This window comes from Limulus polyphemus, unplaced genomic scaffold, assembly GCF_000517525.1.
Source record: "Limulus polyphemus unplaced genomic scaffold, Limulus_polyphemus-2.1.2 Scaffold1805, whole genome shotgun sequence".
Lineage (NCBI taxonomy): Eukaryota > Metazoa > Arthropoda > Merostomata > Xiphosura > Limulidae > Limulus > Limulus polyphemus.
In genome coordinates, this window is record NW_013667415.1 from 100212 (window position 1) to 124043 (window position 23832).

The 23832-nt window shown below is 32.7% G+C and overlaps 1 protein-coding gene across 1 annotated transcript in view; it reads right to left on the bottom strand.

Annotated features, from left to right (window-relative positions):
- LOC106464996 (inactive tyrosine-protein kinase transmembrane receptor ROR1-like) overlaps positions 1 to 23832 on the bottom strand; it is a 160846-nt gene that overhangs the window by 54548 nt on the left and 82466 nt on the right. Inside the window, exons 3-5 of the mRNA XM_013925185.2 lie at positions 14371 to 14429; positions 12718 to 13029; positions 11922 to 11997 (exon numbers count right to left, since the gene is read on the bottom strand). Of these exons, the coding sequence (XP_013780639.2) occupies positions 11922 to 11997; positions 12718 to 13029; positions 14371 to 14429 (447 nt within the window). The remainder of the gene's footprint in view (positions 1 to 11921; positions 11998 to 12717; positions 13030 to 14370; positions 14430 to 23832) is intronic.

Below are 23832 nucleotides of genomic sequence, written 5' to 3' on the forward strand. Positions count from 1 at the left end.
TATTAAAGTTTTTCTTCATTACCCATTCAAGCCGTCTCCAGCCATAATATGCATATGTTATGATCTGCGTGCCTGAATTTTAAAGGAAACGTTCAGGAATTATAGTTATTCTCAACTCAGGTGACGAAATATTTAAAGTAATAACATGCTTGGAAAACATCAAGTCATGATCGAAGAGTTGCGGAAAATATATTTTCATAAAATGGTAAAATTTCTTTGATGAGAGATATAGAACTATTTTATGATTGTTAACGAAATCAGTTTTATTAATTAAATATCAAACTAGGAAAAAACATGGTTTATCTAATTACCATTACAATCTGATGCACTAACTGAATTATAGAAAAACATAACTAGGTCTATAATTCAGTTAGTGCGTCAGATTGTAATGTTAATTGTATAAACCATGTTTTTAAAACATAACTAGGAAAAACATGGTTTATCTAATTACCATTGCAATCTGACGCACTAAATGAATTATAGAAAAACATAACTAGGAAAAAGCATGGTTTATCCAATTAACATTACAATCTGACGCACTAACTGAAGTATATAAAAACTTATTCTAAGCAATTCTCGTTGTTCTAGAAAAGCAACGCTTTGAACAAATTAGATACTCGCCGAGATTTATATTAATTGATTTTATTATTTATATGTTGAAATATATTTTCTGATTTATATTGTATTGTACTAAATCTAAAGACTTGGAAATGTAATAGAACTGAAATTTCTTTAATACATGAAATAAAAAAGCACGTTAGAATTTATAAATTAGTGGAACAGTAAAATGTTTTTTGTTATAATTTTTACTCCTGTGTATTAGACAATTACTTCATTCAAAACAATTGTAAATGCAACCTTTCAAAACAAACATTTTCCGGTTAACAAAGTGTTCATAGATAGCTTCACTGGTTACGCTCAATTCAGAGAAGTGGGATGTGAGAGAAGTCCAAATTTTAAGTTTAATTCAGCACTGGCCTTATTTATACATTATATATAAATAGTGTTGCCGTATTCATGCGTAATTATTATTAAGTATCAATCAAGCACAATTAATACCTAAATGATGTAAGCAGACATATTAATAGAAAACATTCATCTAGAAACCTCAAACATCCAATCGTTAACTGTTCTCTTTATCTCTGGTTCTTTCCCACAGCAACAACAAATTGATCAATAGCGGAAACCTTCACCCCTAGCATCTACAATCCATTACTCACACTTAAACAATTGATCTCAATTTTTAAGGAAAAACCTACGCAATGGGCTACCTATGCTCTGTCCACAGTGGGGAATCGAACACCGGATTTTAGTGTTGTAAGTTTGTAATATTACCGCTGGTTCATTGGGATACTACTTGAACAGTGACTATTATTAATTACTCATAAAATACAAAATAAAAACGTATGCTTATATAGCAACTATAGATTTATTCGAATGTTTTAATAAGACTAAAATAATCAAATTTTATACCGAAGCTTGTAAATGTACTGTAATTAAAAACGTTATTAAAAGTTAATAACAAACACTTTTACAGAACTCGTTATTTAAAAGTACAGGGAATTCCGGAAGCATCACATCGTTTTTTAATTCAGATATTCTACCTCGTTAACAATACATTTTATAACTTTATCTTGTTATCTATGTGTTTTTTAATTCAGATATTCTACCTCACTAACGATACATTTTATAAATTTATCTTTTTATCTATGCGAAAGCGACAACAAAGTGAGTTGTGTTCCTCCAAACATGTTTTTTATTATATGAACTCTGGATGAGCTAATTTCCAAGTAGTCGTCAGTTTCGAGCGGCGGCACTTTGAATCTTGTGACAGGAATAAACAAAAAAGGCATGAAAATTATGTACAGAATAAGAGAGGGGGATAAGGGTCAGAAGTTGACAGGATAGCGCAGTTTTATCCGCATCACGCAGCAGCTAAATTAAATCATTTATATCTTTCCGCGTTGATACTTTTAAGTTTTCAAATGGTACTTTAGTTAGGCAGTGGAACATGAACGTGTTCCTCCCCTGCCCTTATCTCTACATGGTGACAAATAAGCTTCATCTGTTACCTTAGTTTAACTTACGTAGTCAAACATGTCTGCAGCACGTTCCATCACGCTCTCACAGGCATAATGACAGACATAGAAAGTTTCGATCAAAAACACAGAAAAGATGCTGTCCAACAACAATAAAGAAATATATGTAAAATCCAGCTAAATCCTTATATATCATTTCTCTTGTTCTAGTGCCCAACCCTTTTGACAATAAGGCGTATAACTCCAGCCCGCAAGTACCACTGCTTCGGATATAATGATGACAGATGGCGCTGCCACAGTTATACCGGAAGTACATATATTAGATCCTGGAGAAATATTTTGATGCCCATAAAATGTAATTTCCTAATATGCCATTAATCAAACAGGATGCTAGAGTCAATCAGTTCTCGTCAAATAAAATTTATCTTAATAGATTACTTAAACATAAACCAATGTTGTCAAAAGAGAATAAGGATTATACAAAACAAAAACTTTTGTATCTTAAAGTTAAAAAAAAAAAAGCCGGCAATGTCTATTGTGAAAAATTTGTCGGACTTAACAAAAAAAAAGAGTGAACTGTAAAATTATTAAATAACTAGATAGAATTTAATATTCTCATATTAAAATTTCCTTCCAAAATGCACGGATGTTTCAACTTCAAGTCCAAAATTTATCATTTATCTATTAACAAAGCAGGAAACATTTACCAGTTTGCACTAATTTTGGTCACAAAAAATCGAAAATGTTTCACCATCACTGAGGAGGTTACTTGAAAAAAAAAGTTTTCCTTTGAAAATTTGCTGCATGAAAAAACTTTCTAAAGTTTACACAAGTTAGTCTAAGTTCTTTTTTTTTAATCTAGTGACGTTTTATTTACTCACATAATCCCCCTCGCACTCTGAACTCCTCATATCGCTTATCTCATTTTCCTTGCTATTAAATTTCGGTTGCTTGTTTTGAAGTAATTGTCTTTCTTTCTAATACTTTATTTCTAACTTCATTTCGTATTTATTGCCGTCTTTTCTCAATCTACTGCTAACAATATCTTGTTTCTTCCCTCTTTCTTCCTCCCGGTTTAGTTCCATTATTTTCCACCTGTGCCAAATTCTAACTTTTCTTTTCTCCAAAATTCCTTACTCATCTTTGTGTATTATATATCGTAAGTTGTTAACTTTGATTTTTTCTCACTCTCTTCGTCTCGCGTTCTTTTTTATAATGTATGTATATTTCGTTTTATATTTTTGCATACTTTATTTTTTTATCGTAAACTTATTACTCTTCTCTCTAAGACCCCAGATACCATTCCTGCCGACATCCGGGGCATGACAACGTTTCCAAGAGAACTAAAGGAATGGAACTCACCATCTAAATTCCACTAGTCTCAAGACGTCTGTGTGACAGATAGACCGTTGACTAGTAATTAACGAACTAGGTGTTTCTTTAAATATATCTTTCATAGAGGTAAAGCGAGAGTCTACACACAGTAAAAAAACATAGTTTGTATGTGACTAACTTGGATTATATAGTTCAGTGCCTTCAATAAAACAGTTTGCTGTTTTAATACTCAGAAGTTTTATCTCGTCTACTAAAAAAAACGGTTAGAAATGTAGTTAAAAGTATTACATTGAAAAAAAGATTTGGTTGTTATGACAACAGCTTCTTTGTAACAATAGAAATTGGCAAAGAGGAGGAATCTTTAGACAATATGTGAAATTATATAATTGTTGAACCATGAATATAACTTCAAAGTTTGAAATGCTTACAATATTTAATCGAAAAAGACTGTTTTGGTCAAATCGGCTAAATTTGACATATGTTATTCGTCATATGAGAGCTACACAAGTTAATTAACTTATGTGATTTACATAGATATGTTATACGTTTTTGGCTTGTTTTTTTTTTGCACCGGATGTCGTTTCCTAATTTTTCTAGACCCTAAGTGACAGATGTTATCACGATTTTTTTTATTTGGTTTGGAACATGTGTTTACGAATAACTCATTTACGTTGTACGTTGGTTATAACTTATTGCTCTGCATTGCTACAAAATTGCTCACAGTGACGGAAATAACACACAAATATATCTATATGTTATTAAAAAATCAAATATTTTCCATTTGTCAAGTTTCGTCCACCTGTAGGAGTGAAATATTGGTTTTTATTACTTTTTTTCTTATCAATTAAATATGGTTTTTGTAATCTATTCAAGCTGAAAACCTTTTATAGAAAAATTTGAATATATTTGTAGACCTAAAAATGTATACCATAAACAAGTATTTAATTATTACATCTGTATTACTTGGAATGGAAAATATCAATGTTAAAAGATCAAGATCACGTGAAATTATTAAGTAGATATGCAGTGTAATCAGCATTAAATAAAAGCATAAATTAAGCTCAATGTCAACGATGTTCTAAGTATCAATTTGACTTCCTCAACATAGGTTTTATGTAACATATCAAAGAAAATAACGGATATCTTAATGTTGTTTTACACATACATTGGTTGCCTAAGGGAAGCAATTTCAGGCTTGGAACTTATAATAATTGAGGGAATGTTGCTTTCTTTGTGTGAATTTTTCTGTTAAGTAATTTTGTTTCTACATTTAACGGTTTGTTTCTCCATATGCTCAAAATACCAAGCTAAAAATACGACTAGTGTAGCATGCAAATCTCACAGTTTATGTCCTAAATAACCAACAAATTGAAGCTGGAGGTTGTAGCATTTGAAATCTTTAAGGTAACGTTTAATATGCTCCGATACGTAGTCATACCATTTATTTAAAAATTACAATAATAAAGCCTTCATAAAACCACTAGGTGGCATAATAAAACTGCTAACAACAATCTCTAACGTTGTTTAGTATTCAAAAGCAGTTTATAATTATAGTAAACTAAAATATTTGCAATTTTTTTATGTTCATGCAATTGTATCAGTATGTTATTAAATTTCATTTTAGAAATAGCATTACAATTTTCAGGCTTTGATTTTCTTTAAACAAGCAACAAAATGTTTTCGCTATCTTATTTGATTTACTATATTGTAAAATAAAGAAAAGAAAACTGAAACTTTGAATCTGCGCGGTTTCTTACGCACACGTCAGAAACCCCTATGATACAAGTATATCCGTCCCTAATTTAGAATCTCAGATCAGAGAGAAGGCAAACAACCGTCGCCACAAAGTATTTGTTCTGTTCATTGAAACAAATAACGGAACTCACTGCCATTTTTAAACTCGCCCAAATCTGAAAATACAGAACTTGTTATACAGCATCCTGTCTCGAACTCCGAAGTATTTGATATGTCGCTCGCCAGGACAGGCTAACCACTAGGTCAGTCCCGGTCCTAAAACAATAAGTGCTCTATAGTCCTCTGTATTTTATTTAAACTGAAAAAGCCAAGTGAAATAAGCTTCCCTGTCTCTAGATATTTATTGATAGCCATTGTTATTCAAGCATAAGCCGCAGCCCTATAGGCTTCGTATTTGATATTACATATGCGAATACTTTACACTCGTTATAACTTTCGCATAACGTATTTTAGTATAAGTTGATAAAAAATGGTATTACTTCTGTTCATAATACCATGACGTTATAATGATTCTTCTGTTGAATAAAATCCTATCGGTCTTCTACTGCATGTCCTGAAGCTAACTAATGTCGTTAACAGCGAGGATGGATATCTAACTGATAAAACAAACCATTTTAACCATTAAAGTAACCATTACAGTTTGAACACTGAATTTACTAATTTCTGCTCACTACTAGGTACATTTTTCGTTCTGATCTGATCTGTGTAGGTAGGAGCTTGCCTTGATCAGAAGTTAATACTACTCGTGACCTACTTAAATGTTTTAATACAAAAATACTGAAAAGGGTGAATGAAGTTAATGACCTTAAGAAGGCCCAAAGGTGACGTCTGAGCTGTCATTGTGTTCAAAAAGTTTTTATAAATCGAATCTGACATTTTAATCACGTGAAAAAGCTCGTGACCACGAACTTGTCACTCGCTACACTGATCTGACTGGTATTTTTGCTTACTACACTGCATATAGCATGGAATGTGAACTCGAATGTAATTAAAACTTCTCTGTTTTCTCTCTCTCTGTCTGTCCATCTATGATATCTACAGAAGTTACACTGACACTTTAGAATAAGCTTGGCTGTCATGCGTTGTTTTGGTAAATACTACAAGATATCTTTAGAATTTGAGACAAGCTAAGTCATGCACTGTTCTATAAGAAAATATAATCCCTTCTTTTTCTTTTTTCCTATGAGAGAATATTTATAAATATTTCCCGGTTATTAGTACCACATCACCATAAACTAATAATACAAGTATGATTTTCTTAATGTAATAAAAAAATGAAGAACTGCAGCTATGACGACCAATATATTTAATTATAGATTTGTTTTCACATTGCAGAATATTCCATTTTCAGCAAAAGACATGAAGAAAAACAACAGACGATAATGAACTTGCCTATAAATAGTAAAACTATACAATTATAAATCTAAACTAAAAAAAAGGCCAGGTGGTTAAGGCGCTCGACTCGTAATCTGCGGGTCGCAGGTTTGAATCCCCGTCCCACCAAATATACTCGCCCTTTCCACCGTGGGGGTGTTATAATGTGCGGTGAATTCGTTGGTGAAAAAGTTGGATGTGAATGGTGATAACTATTTGCCTTCCCTCTAGTCTTACACTGCTGAATTATGGACGGCTAGCGCAGATAGCCTTCGTGTAGCTTTGCATGAAATTCAAAACAAACAAACACGTACAAACAAGATGTTAAGATCTGCCACATGAAGGTTACAGTTTGAAATAAAGAGATATACAAACAAGGAAATACAATAGCCGATAAAAAACATTTAACTGAAAATAATTTATTGTCTTATTTTCATGGTTTTCAGTCTGTTACCGAAGTAGGAACATGCTTATTGCAAAACGCCATGTACAAATAAACTGGTAACTAAATATGGCGCTCGTCATATTTATGTTGCATCTCTGTATTTTCAAACTTATAATTCTGCAAAAAAAAACTTTAATTTTTTGATATATACCAGGAAAGTATATAACAAAAAACTTTCACAGAAAACGCAAAAATTCTGAAAAATCTTCACAATCATCAATCCCCGTTCGCTCGTGTAAAAAACAACAACAACATGTTTTTATTACTTGAAATGAATAATATTTTTACCAAAAGTAATGGCTAGATATACTGATTTGGTGTTTCAGTGTAAACTTTAAGTAATCCGATATCAAGAAACGCATTTCTTTATTATCTGTCACATCTTTATACACATATTTCTACTTAAATTGCTTTTCAGAAACCTTTTTATTGATGCTCTGCATAACTCACTTTACGAAGACCATTACCTGTTAAAATTAAGAAACTGATATTATAGCAAAAAAAAACATTATTAGAGTCTTTTCAACGTGTAAAGCGTTCAACTAGGTTTTTAACAGGCGGGGATTCAAGAGGTTATTTTTTATACCCCACAAGGGAAAATATTTGCGAGATAATTCGTGGAATAACGATCAAGTGTGAGTGCGTGTTTAAATGCTAACAAGCTGAGAGAAAATGCCTTTTAGTATTATATTAGAAAACATCTATCGAGTTCAGCTTTCAGAAAGTTCCCCGTTCCTATGGTTCTTGCACCTAAGAGGGGATATGAGGGCTCCAAGAGACACTGTCACGAATCGAATACTTCGGACTGTAAAAACTGATATCTGATTTAATGGGGGCAAGTTTACATGTTCGGTCAAGTTGTCTAAAGAACTCTCATGTTCGATGGCCATAAGATACGTATTGATCTAAAAAAAGAACAAAAACTTACAATCACACTAAGAGGAGATTATATAGTTTTAGGTAAAGTATCTTATCCTGCTTCGTTTGTTCTATTGTTAAATCAGTGAATCGAATTCTTTTTATCAAACATGATAAAAGAATTCGGTGTTTATATTAATCAAGTGTGATGAAAACAAAAACAAAACCTATTTCATGCCATAATAAAAAAAACAGAGAGATAGTTACCTTATTTGTTTAATTAACAAAATCTGAAAGAGATAGCAAGCTGGGATTCCAAGTTCAATATTTTAGAATGTATAGCGTAGGAAGAAATATACATCAAGTAACACGGTTCGTTATTATAACATTTGTTCTGTTCCAAAGTAATTAAAACTTATTTTAATAACAGCTCTGAGTACAATTAGAGAAATAATGTTAAACATTGTAATCTATGTTTAGTTATAAGATGTAACACAACACAGCCATATGCAAGCATACATGTGTTCCAATTAACATTAACTAATAGACGTCAGTACTGACATTTGTACTTAACTTCACGTTTGTCTAAATAATTTGTTGGAGATAAATATTCAATGGTTATATTTAAGATCAGTGGAAGTTGGTGATAACATAGACTTACAAATATTACAAAAAATAACAACAATAATTTAAAGCATTCTTTCCCGTTTCGATGGTTGAAAATATTATATACAAAGGTGGCCCACAAAGACCGCTAACAGAGGAGTTTAATAAGTGACTAATATCAGCCGATATAAAAAAAATTTAGAACATTTTTCACTTTCATTTATCTTGTCCCCAGGGAATCAGCCGTAACTTTATAAACTTACAACGCTAAACTCCGGAGTTCGATTCCCCGAGTTGGACAGACTGTAGAAAGCCAATTGAGTACCTTTGCACTAAAAGACAACAACAACATTTTCTTCCAGGTTTGAAGAAAGATTACTTAGCCAAGAGATAAGATGGTTTACACAAACATTTCAAATCAAGCACTACACTAAACTTATAGTATTAGCCACGCTATTGTTGTTTATTTTTTTTGTGAACGTGCAGTAGCAGATGAAATGTTTGGATTACATTTAGATTATACATCACAAAACATTAATAACAGGTGGATAGTTGGGCTTAACCCTAACAAAAACAAACAAACTGAAAGATGGTTGAGATCAGTACGATTTTTTTTTTCCTACAAAGTAGAACGAATTCTTTTATTTTTACGTTTCATGGAATTTTCTGTCATAGTAAAATAAAATCACTGTTCAGTTTGCTCTTCAGATCTTAAACAAAGAAGCAGTATCTCAAAGTCATTTATGGCTATTATGATATTTCGCAATACATCAGTCCTCGTGATGACAGGTAATCAGTCACTTGCTGCACGACATCAAGTAATCCTTATCTTGTTACCGCATTCCAGCTACTATACGTCAATAAAAAAAAATATATTATCTTGACACCTCTCTTTCTTCCATAAAATGGATGAAGCTTGTTTGAAACGTACGGGCGTTATAGCTTGTTCAAAAAATCTTGAATTGACGAAATCAAGTCATACATTTAATTCTACGGAGGCTATATTTACTGTGTTCAAGAGACACACTTGCGTTCATCTCTAATTTTGATGTTTCTAAGTCTGACAAAACTTAGAATACATCAGAAGAGAATGTTACAAAATAAAGAAGATGAATTCCATTATAAATGATATATAGTGTTGGATTATGAGATTAAGTTCCGTGTGGTTTGTTTTACCACTTCATTGTTGTCACTGTGTTCTCCACACACCCATAAGACAATCATGGAGTAGGAATTTTAACTTCAGGTGATAAGTTTTGCTTATTGTTTCGGTGATATTTCTTCAACAACCTGATTTATAATTTTTATTACGTTTACTAGTTAGTACTTACAATCTGTTTCATTAGGAGCAAATATCTTTTATTGTTTAGATGTAGGATATTGTGGGGTTAAGCGCCAAAATCCCTTATTTTGTTTGTTTTTAAATTCTAGTTTTACGTGTTAGGATTGCAAATAGAGGTTAGATGAGAAGGATTGTATCCTACTATTGTGTAGATCTTATTTCAACAGGTATCTTTCACAATAGTGCTGTGTAGATCTTACTTCAACAGGTACCTTGCACGTTAGGGCTGTGTAGATCTTACTTCAGCAGGTACCTTTCACACTAGTGCTGTGTATATCTTACTTTAACAGGTACCTATCACATTAGGGTTGTGTATATCTTACTTCAACAAGTACCTATCACATTAGGGTTGTGTATATCTTACTTCAACAAGTACCTATCACATTAGGGTTGTGTATATCTTACTTCAGCAAGTACCTTTCACACCAGTGCTGTGTAGATCTTACTTCAACAAGTACCTAACGCATTAGGGTTGTGTAGATCTTACTTCAACAGATATATTTCGCATTAGTGCTGTGTAGATCTTACTTCAGCAGGTACCTTGCACATTAGGGCTGTGTAGATCTTACTTCAAGAGATAACTTTCACATTAAGATTGTGTAGAGCTTACTTCAGCAGGTACCTTTCACACTAGTTCTGTGTAGATCTTACTTCAACAGGTACCTAACATATTAAGGTTGTGTATATCTTACTTTAACAGGTATTTTTCACACTAGGTTTGTGTAGATCTTACTTTAGTACGTACCTTTCAAACTGGAATACATTCTACCGTTCCTACTCCATTGTAGTTTTATGTGTCTGTTCTATAATATAAGACGACCTGATTATTGTAAGTTAAAAAATCATCAAATATTGCTTCACACTCTCTTCAGATATTAAATTCAATATTAGTGTTGTATTTTCTTTCAATATAAACGCGAAGATAATAAATCAAATTCGTTAAGAACTTTCATGTTTTTTTTCTCCTGGTTGTGATCGTTTGCTAAATTTTGAGCAAAGCTACTCGAGAGCTATCTGCGTTAACTGTAGCTGATCTGGAAGTGATAGAATAGAGAGAAGGCAACTGGTCAACACTGCCCACCGCCAACTCGTGGGCTACTCTAGTCGAATAGAGGGATTTGACCATCACTTTTATAACGCACCTGCAGCCCAAAATGCGGAGTCGTTTTTTTCTTTCTGACAATAATGAAAGCGAACCACGCAACTTCGAATCAACAGTCCTGTACACTAACCATTGACCCACACGCTGCCCTGCTGATTATAAACTGGCTGTGATTTGATGAAAAAGTAATAATTGCACCAAACCTTATCAGCATACCATGTTGTTTTTCTAGCTTTATGGAAAAGTTATATCTATATAACTTAGGACTTAGGCTGTCCTAAGTTTCGAACTGTCGACCACGGGGAAGGTAACGGCCGGCAGCACCAATAGCTAATTCTTGAATACTCATTTACAACGAAGAGTAGGATTGACGGTCACATTATAACGTTCCTACTGAAAGTATGAGTATGTTTGACGCTGGTTTCGACCCTACAACCCTCAGATTGCGAGACGAACTTCATAACTTACATGCCTGGCTACATAACATGTAGAATACCAAATCAATGAAGAATAATTCATAAAAACTTTTAAGTTAAAGTGAAGAACAGTGTATAAGAATATGTCAACCACGTTATATCTGCTATATCCAGTGTCAATGATGTCTTTCGCCCAATACACCAGGGCTCTTCAGGCCGGTTAGGATACGGCAGATACCTGTTAGTGGTTGAAAGACTACTTATGTTAATAACCCGTTTGACAACAACGGTTACGGTGTGAACTGGATTAGGTTGGTGAAGTGTAATTTTTCATCAATTTATATTTATGTCATACTTGATCAATCAACTAACAGTCACTACACCTAACCACTAAATTCGTTGCTTCTGCTAGGCCACGCTATCTCTGAATGGTTCCAATCTCTTGCATCAACTCATTCCAGCTGTTTTTTGTTGTTTTTTTGCTAAAAACTTGTTTTAAACTACAATATTCATTTGACTGGAACTAAACCTTCAGCCAATAAACATTTGTAACTTTATGAAGAACAATTAGCAAATACTATACAATAAGTTATCCTTTAAAATATTTATATTAAGACTTAGAGAAAAAAAAAAGGAAAAAGCCACCTACCTTCCACCTAGTGCTGGAAAGTGAGGCACTAAAACTGGCGGATATTCGGGCATGCTGTTTGGCGTTCGAATGTTTCCTGGTTAAAAAAACAAACAAGTAATTAGTTGAACAAGACGATGTCTTACGGAGTTCGTTGACTAGCTTCACGGATTAAGTTAGGCTACAAGTTGTATATCTATATACAAGCAAGGTAAGGGAAAAACAAACAAACATGTAACTGTTTTTTGTGGGCTATGTCCGAGATGACTGGAATGAACGGCGTGGAAGACCAACTTCAGCACATATCTGTTGTCAAAAGATTGCTCAAAGTTTATAACTACTATGATTGTACTATCGTTTTATGCGATTTTTTCTTTATATTTGTGAAACATGGAACAAAACCTTATAACTCATTTTCTACTATAAAAACATACATCAGTATTACTTATCGAAGGCTTATTATATATCTTTTACCACTACATGCTTCATTTAGTTCCTTAGGGATTTTCATGAATTGGAAAAGTGTGTAATGATAGTATTAAAACCACACTATTGTCGCCAAATCTATTGCTTATGATGCGTTTCGCTCAATCAAGAGCTCAACAGGTCGGCTGGGACACAACAAACACAGTAGTGTTCGGAACACAATCTAAATAAGCCATTTGTTACAACAATAAAAACTGTTAGGGTGTGAATGCCTTTTCCAAACAAACGAAACATGATTATAATTAATTATGTTAACACTAATGAATTATAATCATGTTTCGCCAGCTTGTAAAAGGCGTTCAGACCCTAACAATTAACAAATATTACTTACCACCATTAACCTTTAATATTCCTGTTGTCTCTACAGTCTTGAAATCATTACTTGCTTCACACTTATAGAAAGCTGTATCTAATGTGTCCAGATAGTGGAGACGTACTCTGGAGCTTACGTGACCTTTGCCGTTATCTTTGATCCTTATATCAACTCTTCCTCGTTCTTCTTGTAGTGGTGCCTCGTTCTTGTACCAACGAACAACCGGCGTTGGATATCCACTGAAAGCACAAAGTAATTTCGTTTTTTGACCAGGGAATCTGGTCATGTTTACCAGAGGTCGTTCCACGCGTAAAAATCGCTCTTTCGTGCCTACAAAATCAAGAAAGATGTATATATATATATTTGTGGGAGGAGGCGGTAAATATAGTTATCACAAGCTTCCATTTTGAAAATAGTTTCGTCTTCACAACTCAAAATCATCCATGAATATCTGTTTTTCCGTTTATCACATTATTCACAAAAATATGCTCATCGTGAAGCACAGTGATAGTTCAGCTAACAATATGATACAGATTAAAATGTAGCAGACCTTAAGATAATCTATCCTTCTATATATTAAAAATATATTAGATTTAAATGACTTTCGAAAGGTTGAGTTTCTTCTTTACATATGTCTTGGGAAACAGTTCTGTGGTTATAATCGGTTCATTTACTAATAAGTATATAAAGCGAATTTCAATCTTTACTGAAAAAACATAATGAATATATTTACATCACGCAATGAAACATGTTTTACCAAAAAATATAACTACTTACCAAAACACAAGAGCTTACTTTCACTTTAAAATTTCAGCATAGTTTTAATGCAAGTTAAAAGGGTACGATCACAAAAATAGTACGAATAAATTAATATTATTCAATTAATAATTGCTTCTCTTTTGAAAAATTTTATTATAAAGTCCCAAACAAATTAAAAACAACAGAGATACTTTTAGAAATTAGGCTTGGTTTAAATACACAATGACTGTTAATCCTCTGTCCTTTTTCGAGAGTAAAAGGTATTTCTTATTGAATTCAAGACAATTAACTGATTCAAAAACACGTGTGTAATGACGAAGACTTTTGCGAGCGACCCCTGGTGGTCTGTATTTAAAATTACTTTTTTCCTTCCGTCGGTGATATAATGATAACTATAGTGGACGGAACTAACTGTCAACAATTTCATCAGCACATATGATGTTAATGATAAATATTTGGTAACATTAGAGCATGATTAGCACTGGGAAAATATCAGTTTTTAAAGAATGATAATAAGCGAAATCCCTTGCAAATATAGATAGTATTTTAACATACTTTTTATATCTTATTTCCACAGGAAATAATTTAATTAAGGTTTCAACTAAGTATGTCAGAGCCCAACATTTATACGTCATATATTTTAATAGCGGACAAAATCATGCCTTTGCTGCGTTTGTGGTTTTTAACAAATTAAAAAGTCGAATAAAATAACCAGTTTGGAATGGTTGTTGTTTTTACCATGCATTTTCCAAAATTTTAAGCTATCGTGCCTTTTATACTTTAAAAAGTCTCTTTAAAAGAACAATTCAACTAGGAGAGTTACCGTTCAATAATGTCATCTAAAAACCACCAATAATCATAAAATAATTGAACATAATGAGAAATGTTTTTAAAATACCAAAAACAACAGACCATTTGTCACTAGTTCGTTCATCAGATGTGGAAGGGGAGTTGTATAATCTGTTTCAAACCTGTAAATAAAAAAAAGGTGTCATAATCGTAGCGACTGAGAAGTGTAATGAAAACAGTTAATGGACAAACAAACCGCCGAGTTAACTTTGATGAATTTTGAAATCCAATATCAAAAATAACTTAATGAGAGTTATATATGGTATATTTAATGGGATGTTTTAGTTTTAGGATTAGTTTGATGAAATAATAACAAATACACAAACACTCACGCACAAGTTTAGAGGATCAATCACCAAGTTTAGATTGTATTGGTTCATTGATAATGTTTGTTTTCCTAAATAAACAATATTAAAGTTAAAGAAAAATATTAATTGGTTTCACCAGCTAGCTGTAAAATAAACCTAATTGTTTCTCGCCCTTGCTATGAGGAATGCAGTTGGTTCTCTTGTAATTAGAACCACACTTTTTTGTTACAAAATATTAGCATAATTACTCTTTAACTTTTACTTTGCCTTTTTCTTCTGCAGGAACTATAACGACTTACGGTTTCCAACTACAAACAGTGAAATGTAATAACAAACAAAACTGACAGTAAGATATCTTTTGTTTTTTAGTATCATTATTTTTCACCCTTACTATGTTCAGTAAAAGAATGCGGACATACTAAAACCTAGAGCAATTCATGTGTAAAATACTTAGAATATAACGTTCTCTAAGAATTCAAATTAAAAGTTGCTTTTTCCATTTACATCTAATAATCACAATTAACTTAAGTATTCTATAACGTCACTTGTGATAATATCAATCAAAACTGGCTTCAATGTGAGAGGGGGGGAGTGAGTGAAAAGGTGGGCGTGACCCTGACTTATGATTTTTGTTTGTTAGGGTGTGATTATTTGCCCATATTTTCCTCGAATCTTTCTACATTCTCAAGTAAGGACTAGAGAGTTTCGAAGGAGCATTTAGCTCATTTTCTCTTGCGAATCTAAATATTTAAACTCCTTGGCCACATTATTAAAATAATAGAGATAAGAGAACTCTCCATTAATCTCTAAAACAAATCATATCTCACCACGAAAAGCGAAATAGGAAATAAAGAGAAAGTATATTTTCAATTCCTCAGCCGTAGTTTTAATCGTGCATGAAAAGTCTTTATTCAAGCAAGAACTCGGTTCAAAAGAGATATATATATTACTTTCTTTGTACCTTCGCCGCGAGAGAACTAATGATAAGTTTTTACTTACAAAAGAACAAGAACAGAGTAGTACTTGTTTGACATTTTTAAATAATGATATTAATTTATAAACAATCGTTGGTTTGCTTTGTTGTAAAGTTCAAAACTACACAATGATCTATCTGTGCTGTGTCTACCACAAGTATCGAAACCCATTATTTTAGCGTATAAGCCTTCAGAGATACCGCTGAGTCACTGGGGAGACCATATAAACGACCGAATAATTATATTCATATATAAACTATCGCAGACATTTATGTTTCTGCAGAGAGACAATGTTTTTATATTAATATATAAACTATCGCAGATATTTATGTTTCTGCAGAGAGACATAATGTTTTTATATTAATATATAAACTATCGCAGATATTTATGTTTCTGCAGAGAGACATAATGTTTTTATATTAATATATAAACTATCGCAGATATTCATGTTTCTGCAGAGAGACATAATGTTTTTATATTAATATATAAACTATCGCAGATATTTATGTTCCTGCAGAGAGAGACATAATGTTTTTATATTAATATATAAACTATCGCAGATATTTATGTTTCTGCAGAGAGAGACAATGTTTTTATATTAATATATAAACTATCGCAGATATTTATGTTTCTGCAGAGAGACATAATGTTTTTATATTGTTTCTTCTTCTTCTTTCTCTCTTTTTTTTTCAAACAATTTTCAATCGACCACTATTCCTACATTTCTCGGCGGATTTGACTTGAATTTTGATTCAATATTTAGGCCCTTTTAAGGATTTTATGAGGTCAAAGAATCAAACAACTCAAAAATGTATATTTTTGGTTCGTGTGCGGTCAAATTTCCAGCAATCGAGATGAAAACTGGCAGAAATATTAATTTCCATACGCCCAACACATTTACATAAAATAACCTTGGATTTACCTATTTTGAGACTTTTAGGGCGATTAGAGCTCACAGAAAAACATGATTTTGGGGCTTTGGTCAATTACTCGGCCATATTTTACCCAACTTACATAGCATTTGGAACAAAGATGCTTTTCTACAGACCCCACACATATACAAACAAAAATAGTGGACATGCCCATTTTTAGTAATTATAGGGGTCAAGATGCCACAAAAAGCATAATTTTAGGATTTTTTTGACAGTTATTCCGCCGTATTTCGATCAATTTACATGGGATTTGATATAAAGATACCTTTTTACAGATCCCATACATATACATACAAAAATGTAGGATAAGCCCATTTTTGTTCATCTTAGAGAGGGGTAAAAAGGTTAAATAAACCCATAATTTTGGGTTTTTTTTATCAATTAATTGGCCTTGTTTGTACCAATTTTACTTTTTGCAGGTTCAAACAAAGATATAGACAATTTGATTTTTTTGTCTTTTGCTCAATTTTTCAACGAAGAAAGTACAATTTATGGTTTTCTTGAACTATTCGCCCCCCAGTGACAGCGGTATGTCTGCGGACTTACAACGCTAGAAACCAGGTTTCGATACCCGTGGCGGGCAGAGCACAGATAGCCCTTGTGTAGCTCTGTGCATAATTAAAAACAAACAAACAAACAAATCTTGAACTATTCGTGTGTATGTCAACCAACTTATATGAAATTTGCTACAAAGAAACTTTCTTGCAGGTTCCAAGTAGTGACATTGGAAGTTTTCGATTTTTCTGTGTTTTCACATTTTTTCTGGTGTCAAAATTGACCATGTTGAGATTGCATGGCGACAATATGTTGCATTCGCCCGCGAATATTGGGATTTTTAATTTCAGAAATTAAATCCACTCACGGGCGTTTAGAGAAAGCGAAATCCTGTCTTTGTAGCAAGCTGACTGACAAAGCAAAAAACATAACTGTGACTCAAACTGGCATTTCTATTACCATTAACTAAACAGTCCAATAACTGGATCACATGATCTCACCAACAATGTTTTTAATTGTAGAATTTAATAATTAATGCTCAGTTGTCGAAAAATGTATTTAGTACTATGTAGTCCCCACTGGTCCAGGGGTGGTAAGTTTAAAAGTTTGTAATGCTAAAAACGTTGTCAGCGTTGTTTAGCTTTGTCAGTCAGTAAGCTTTCCGTTTCCTCAGTGGGGGACTTTTGGTATAATGGTAGAAAGTATCAAGAATGAACGCAATTTATACTATCTAAGGTTGACGTCAATACCAAGTTTAACAAATAAATGGCAGAGTTTGGCTTTGTTGAATTGTTGCTGTCTGCTTCTAGAGCAGTGCGACATTTCAGCTTTTACACTAAAACCTTCTTCAACTAAAAAAGGCATTACTATAGAAGACGAAACGTTGAACCACTCTGAAAACAGGCAGGCGTAGTCCATTAAAGTCAAACTCTACCATGTTTACACTGCTTGAAATACCCTGAAAAAAAAAGAATGTTTGTCAACTTTGCTCTCTCCGTTATTCTATCTTATGGTTTTCAAATTGAGTGCACAAATTCTGACTAAAGAGTGTTAAGCCGGTAAGAGACTCTCAGCTGTAATACGCTGTAAAACATGTACAATCTAGGCCAAAAATAATGCTTTTCAGTTTAAGATTCAACTTCCCCAAGGGTATCACCATTAAAGCACATCTATATAACTGTAGATTTTATGGGTAAATTTACTATTTCTGTTCCATTTCCATTTTCATGGGTTATTTATAGAGATAAACTTTTGTTTTGGAAGATTAAAAGGTGATGCTGCTGTATTAGTATAAATAACCTCAAACGACCATGGTGGAGTTGCTGTGTCAGTATAAATAACCTCTAATCGCCATGGTGATGTTACTGTATTAGTATAAATAACCTCATACCACCATGGTGAGGTTGCTGTATCAGTATAAATAACCTCAAACCAATATAGTAAGGTTACTGTATTAGTATAAATAACCTCATACCACCATGGTGAGGTTGCTGTATCAGTATAAATAACCTCAAATCACCATAGTGAGGTTGCTGTATTAGCATAGATAACCTCACACCACCATGGTGATGTTGCTGTATTAGTATAAATAACCTCATACCACCATGGTGAGGTTGCTGTATCAGTATAATTAAATCAAAGTCACCTGATGAAGTTTCTGTATTAGTATAAATAAACCAAAACCACCATGGTGAGGTTGCTGTATTAGTACAAATAAACCAAAATCACAAATCACCATGGTGAAGTTATTGTGTTAGTATAAATAAACTAAAACTACCATGGTGAAGTTGCTGTGTTAGTATAATTAAACCAAAGTCGCCATGGTGAATGAAAATTCAAGAACGAATGTAAAGAAGAAAAATGAGCTAATATGACATAGGCATGTTTATCCATTGACAAGTGTTTACAAAATCTGGGAATCTATATAAGACTAAGTATACTTTCTGTGAAATAATGAATATGTGCAAAAGGTAAACGTATTTTGTAGACGTATAGAGGAGGTACAGAAGTAACCATTATGTATTGTTTGTTTGAAGTTAACCACAAAGCTATACAATGGGCTAGTTGTGCTCTGCCCACGACGAGTATCGAAACCCGGTTTCTAATGTTGTAAGTCCGCAGACATACATATCACTGTACTACTGGGGGGGGGGGGCATTATGTAAGTGAAATCCTTCGAAACATTCCTTACGTGTGTGGTCTAATTTGTGGGTCCTATTTAGTCCAAAATACATTTAGAGTTTAATTATAACTGGCTTACTTACGTAAAAAAAAAAGAACATTGTGTTTTCCTTCCCATTATGCCCCCAATTTAGCATTTTACTGAAATTCAAAATCTAGGAACTAAAATGGAATTTACATTAAATATTTAAGTTATTTAAAGAAGAAATAAAATAAAAAATATATTATTTTTTCCACTTAAGAAAAAACATTTCCACAATAAACAATTGAAAAATCACCTGTGTAAAATTAATTACAGCAGAAGCCTGACTCTACCCCGAGATATTCCACGTTACAACAACAACAGTTAGTTACTGCTGTCATAGATAAAAGGTAGTATTGCTAGAGAGTCGAATTTAAAGCAGTGGAGAATATAATTATGCGCTAAAACAAAATCAAATCAAATTTTAGGTGAATTACGCATCTAAAGGATTTACTTATTTAGAAAAAAGCTAACAACAGTAAAAAAAGCTAACAACAGTAAAAAAGCTAACAACAGCAAAAAAGCTAACAACAGTAAAAAAGACTAACAACAGTAAAAACTAACAACAGTAAAAAAGACTAACAACAGCAAAAAGACTAACAACAGCAAAAAACTAACAACAGTAAAAAAGCTAACAACAGTAAAAAAGCTAACAACAGCAAAAAAGCTAACAACAGCAAAAAAAGCTAACAACAGTAAAGAAAGCTAACAACAGTAAAAAAAGCTAACAACAGTAAAAAAGCTAACAACAGTAATAAAAGCTAACAACAGTAATAAAAGGACTCTTATTTTTATACTCGTGTTACAAGAAATTTCAATTTTAGCGTTTTCTAATCCATTTTATATTTGCATTTGTCATTATAAGATATCAATTTCACGTTACACCCTAAACTGATTTGTTTCTGTGTTTTCATGTCCAATTGAATTCTGTAGATACGATCATCTTAACTTCTTATAAGTATATTAATTTCGTGGATGATTTTAGATATTAGCAGGAAATAGCAGAAACTATGAATATTGTTAGATTGCACAAGAGAATAACGTTGATGTAAATACAAGACTGACTGAAAGTTACGATATTCTGAATTATTGAGACCTGAGCTTATATAAATGTATGGGAGAGTATAAAGGGGATGTTTCATTATTAAAATGTCAATAAAACGTGATACAAATCCTAATTTCAATCATTTGTTGCAAGTTATATCGAATACGTTTTGTGGCAGCTATCAGCAGTCACATATATGGTTGATGTGGAATCCTTGCCTCAATCTTTGACCTTTCTCCTCGATGTAATTAATTTTTTAGTCATCGTGTGAACACACATGCATGAGTGTAGTTAGAAAAATCATCACGTGTTAAAATGAAGTAACTCATTTGTTTGACGATGCCCAGAAACTTTAAAAACCAAATGAATCTGTTGGTCTTAACGAAATTCTATACCAGTCATTAAACGATATCAGAACAGCGGTGGTGAAAATTTATCTGTTCATGACGTATTTTTTACAATTTGACACAGCAGTATCTTTTACAAAATTATGATATTTTTAATCTCCAACATATGGATCCCTCATATTAATTACCATCTGTGAAGGGAGCAATACCTTCTATAAATATTTACAATCAATGAACACTGTATATTTCAGTAAAAGTCACTTTTGATAATCTTCCTAATCTTTACAATACCCATCTGGTAAAAGTTTGGAATATTAATAAATATATTTAGTAAACAAATTCACTTTAGTCCAGTGAATATTTTCAACTTCATTGGAAGTACTATTAACATAATTAAAAGCACATCTTGATAAGTCTGTGCCAATCAGTTGCATCTAATGTTTTATATAAAGCTCAAATGTAGTCTAAATAAAACACCATATACAAAAGTAAATGGCGAATTTTTGTTAATATTCTTTTCATTATTTAAATTGGTTTAATGTGATATTTTTAATCTCCAACATATGGATCCCTCTTATTAATTACCATCTGTGAAGGGAGCAATACCTTCTATAAATATTTACAATCAATGAACACTGTTTATTTCAGTAACTGTCACTTTTGATAATCTTCAATGTAACATTTTTGTTACATTTGTGCCCATTCACGCCCTTATTGGTCAAAAAATCTACAAGAGTGACTCTGTCTAAAGGTGAGTAAGCTACAAACAGTAAGTTTAATGTAATATAAAGAAATCATCATATTTAATCTTTGGAATAACTTGGCAACTGATAAACGCTTACAAAATTATACTTTTGCCATGATATTATATATATATATATATGTGTGTGTGTGTGTGTGTGTGTGTGTATTGTATACATCATAAGTATAAATTTATCTTAACTCCAACTCTTCTATCTATCTTCAAGGCTAAACATTAGTAAATAGATTATTGTATGATGATATATACTATTATTAACACATCTATTCTGGATTGTGTTTTAAGTTGTTGTTTTTTTATTGTTCAATAACATGTTTTATAGTCAACTGAATTAATAAGTTTCTATTCTTTCAAAAGTTATTCATAATAGTCACCAGTGAACATTTTTCTAGTAAAATAAAAGTGATATAAATCAACATTACTTCTAAGAGTTTCGCAATTTCCAATATTACAGGAAAACAAAACACCTTAACATTTCAGACTGAACTTCCACATTACGTTTTCACAACTTGTCACTGTCATGTAGATGAGACGACAACAGATTTTCCCCCTGTTAGTCAGCAGTCACTTTAGGAACTTAAAACGCTAAAATCCGGGGTTAGCTTCCCCGAGGTCAACAGTGTACAGATAGCCCATTGTATAGCTTTGCACTAGAAAAACAGCAACGAAAATAGATCTTTAAACTATTTAGTTATATACTTCAAGATAACAACCTGAAAGGACCATAAAAATGATTGCACATCTTGAATTTCTAGTGCATGTCTTTTAATGACTATGAATATATTTACATACATTTACAGCAACCTCAAAATGGAGTTACAAAATTAAATCAGCAAAACTGATCTATGTCCTTAAGCGTTATTATTTATCACGACACACGTCAACGGGAGTCCTCGAACAGTAGTACGATTTCGTCGGCAAACATACTTTACCCTTCAGCAAAATGCTGTTGCTTTCGCATACAACACTAAGCCTTATGAACCGATGCCCAGTTTGGGTTATATTTCAAAAAAATATTAAACCGTGCTTTGAAAACATAAATAACACATAACTAACTAAAATATGTAACTAAAACCAATGGAAAGTGATAGTTTAAAATTAGCTCTTTCTATCGGCTATAAACATCTACAGAAAAAAAAAATGCGTTAAGTGCGAAATCGTATTACTATGTGTAGAAAGTGGGCGAGGCTTAGAACAAATATGTTAAGTCTTCGTATTTGTATTACCTATACGTATGTCTCGAATAGTTACCCCTAAAATACTATGTTTTGACTTTTGCATTAGGATCAACAAGTCTTTGGTGTACTAATGTTTTCCGTTGGGAGATGTTTTGTGAAGTATTCGGACAATAAGTAATATATATATTGATCGAGAAATATCACAACAATGCTAAAATACAGACAAATAATTTTTATTTCTTACCCTTAAAGCCCTCACACCCCTAATGGATTTTTTGCATCAAAACTTGTTTTATATCTCAAAGAAAAAGCGGGAAAATATCTGGATGAAAACATTTTTGTTACATTTGTGCCCATTCACGCCCTTATTGGTCAAAAAATCTTCAAGAGTGACTCTGTCTAAAGGTGAGTGAACTACACAGAGTAAGTTTTTATGTAAAATGTGAACTGTTTTAAGAACTTGTTCCTATCTGCCCTTAAACTCACCCTATACACAAAATCAATAAATTTTTCTGAACCCAGGAAATTTCTTTACCCATCCTATAAATTACTAAACTTATCGTTTAATTTTGAATTAGTTCTAACTAAAATTTTAATATAATTAACTGTTTAAAATAAATATAACTGAAGTTGTAAATCTTGCTATAATGATGTTCAGTGCCTGTTGTTGAATGCTATTATACCTGTTGTGTTGTTACCTGTGAAAAAAAACACAAGAAATTGGTCAGATAACATTTATAGAAGACCTCTTTATATCATTATAATTAATATTTCATATTTATTCCACCGGTGGGTTTGTTTGTTTGTTTTGAATTTCGCGCAAAGCTACACGAGGGCTATCTGCGCTAGCCGTCCCTAATTTAGCAGTGTAAGACTAGAGGGAAGGCAGCTAGTCATCACCACCCACCGACAACTCTTGGGCTACTCTTTTACCAACGAATAGTGGGAGTGGCCGTCACATTATAACGCCCCCACGGCTGAAAGGGCGAGCATATTTGGTGTGACGGGGATTCGAACCCGCGACCCTCACATTGCGAGTCGAGCGCCCAAACCACCTGGCCATGCATTACCTATACGTATGTCTCGAATAGTTACCTCTACAGCGGTAAGTCTTCAGATTTACAATACTGAAATCAGGGGTTCGATTCCCCTCAATGAACCCGCCTGATTTCCTTTTCATTTATTAGTTCATTATCTCCACAATATTCTGATTTAGAAACAGTTATTAACTTTATTTGTAGTGCTGCTAAAAATGTCGTATATTTTTTACGTGATAGCAACAT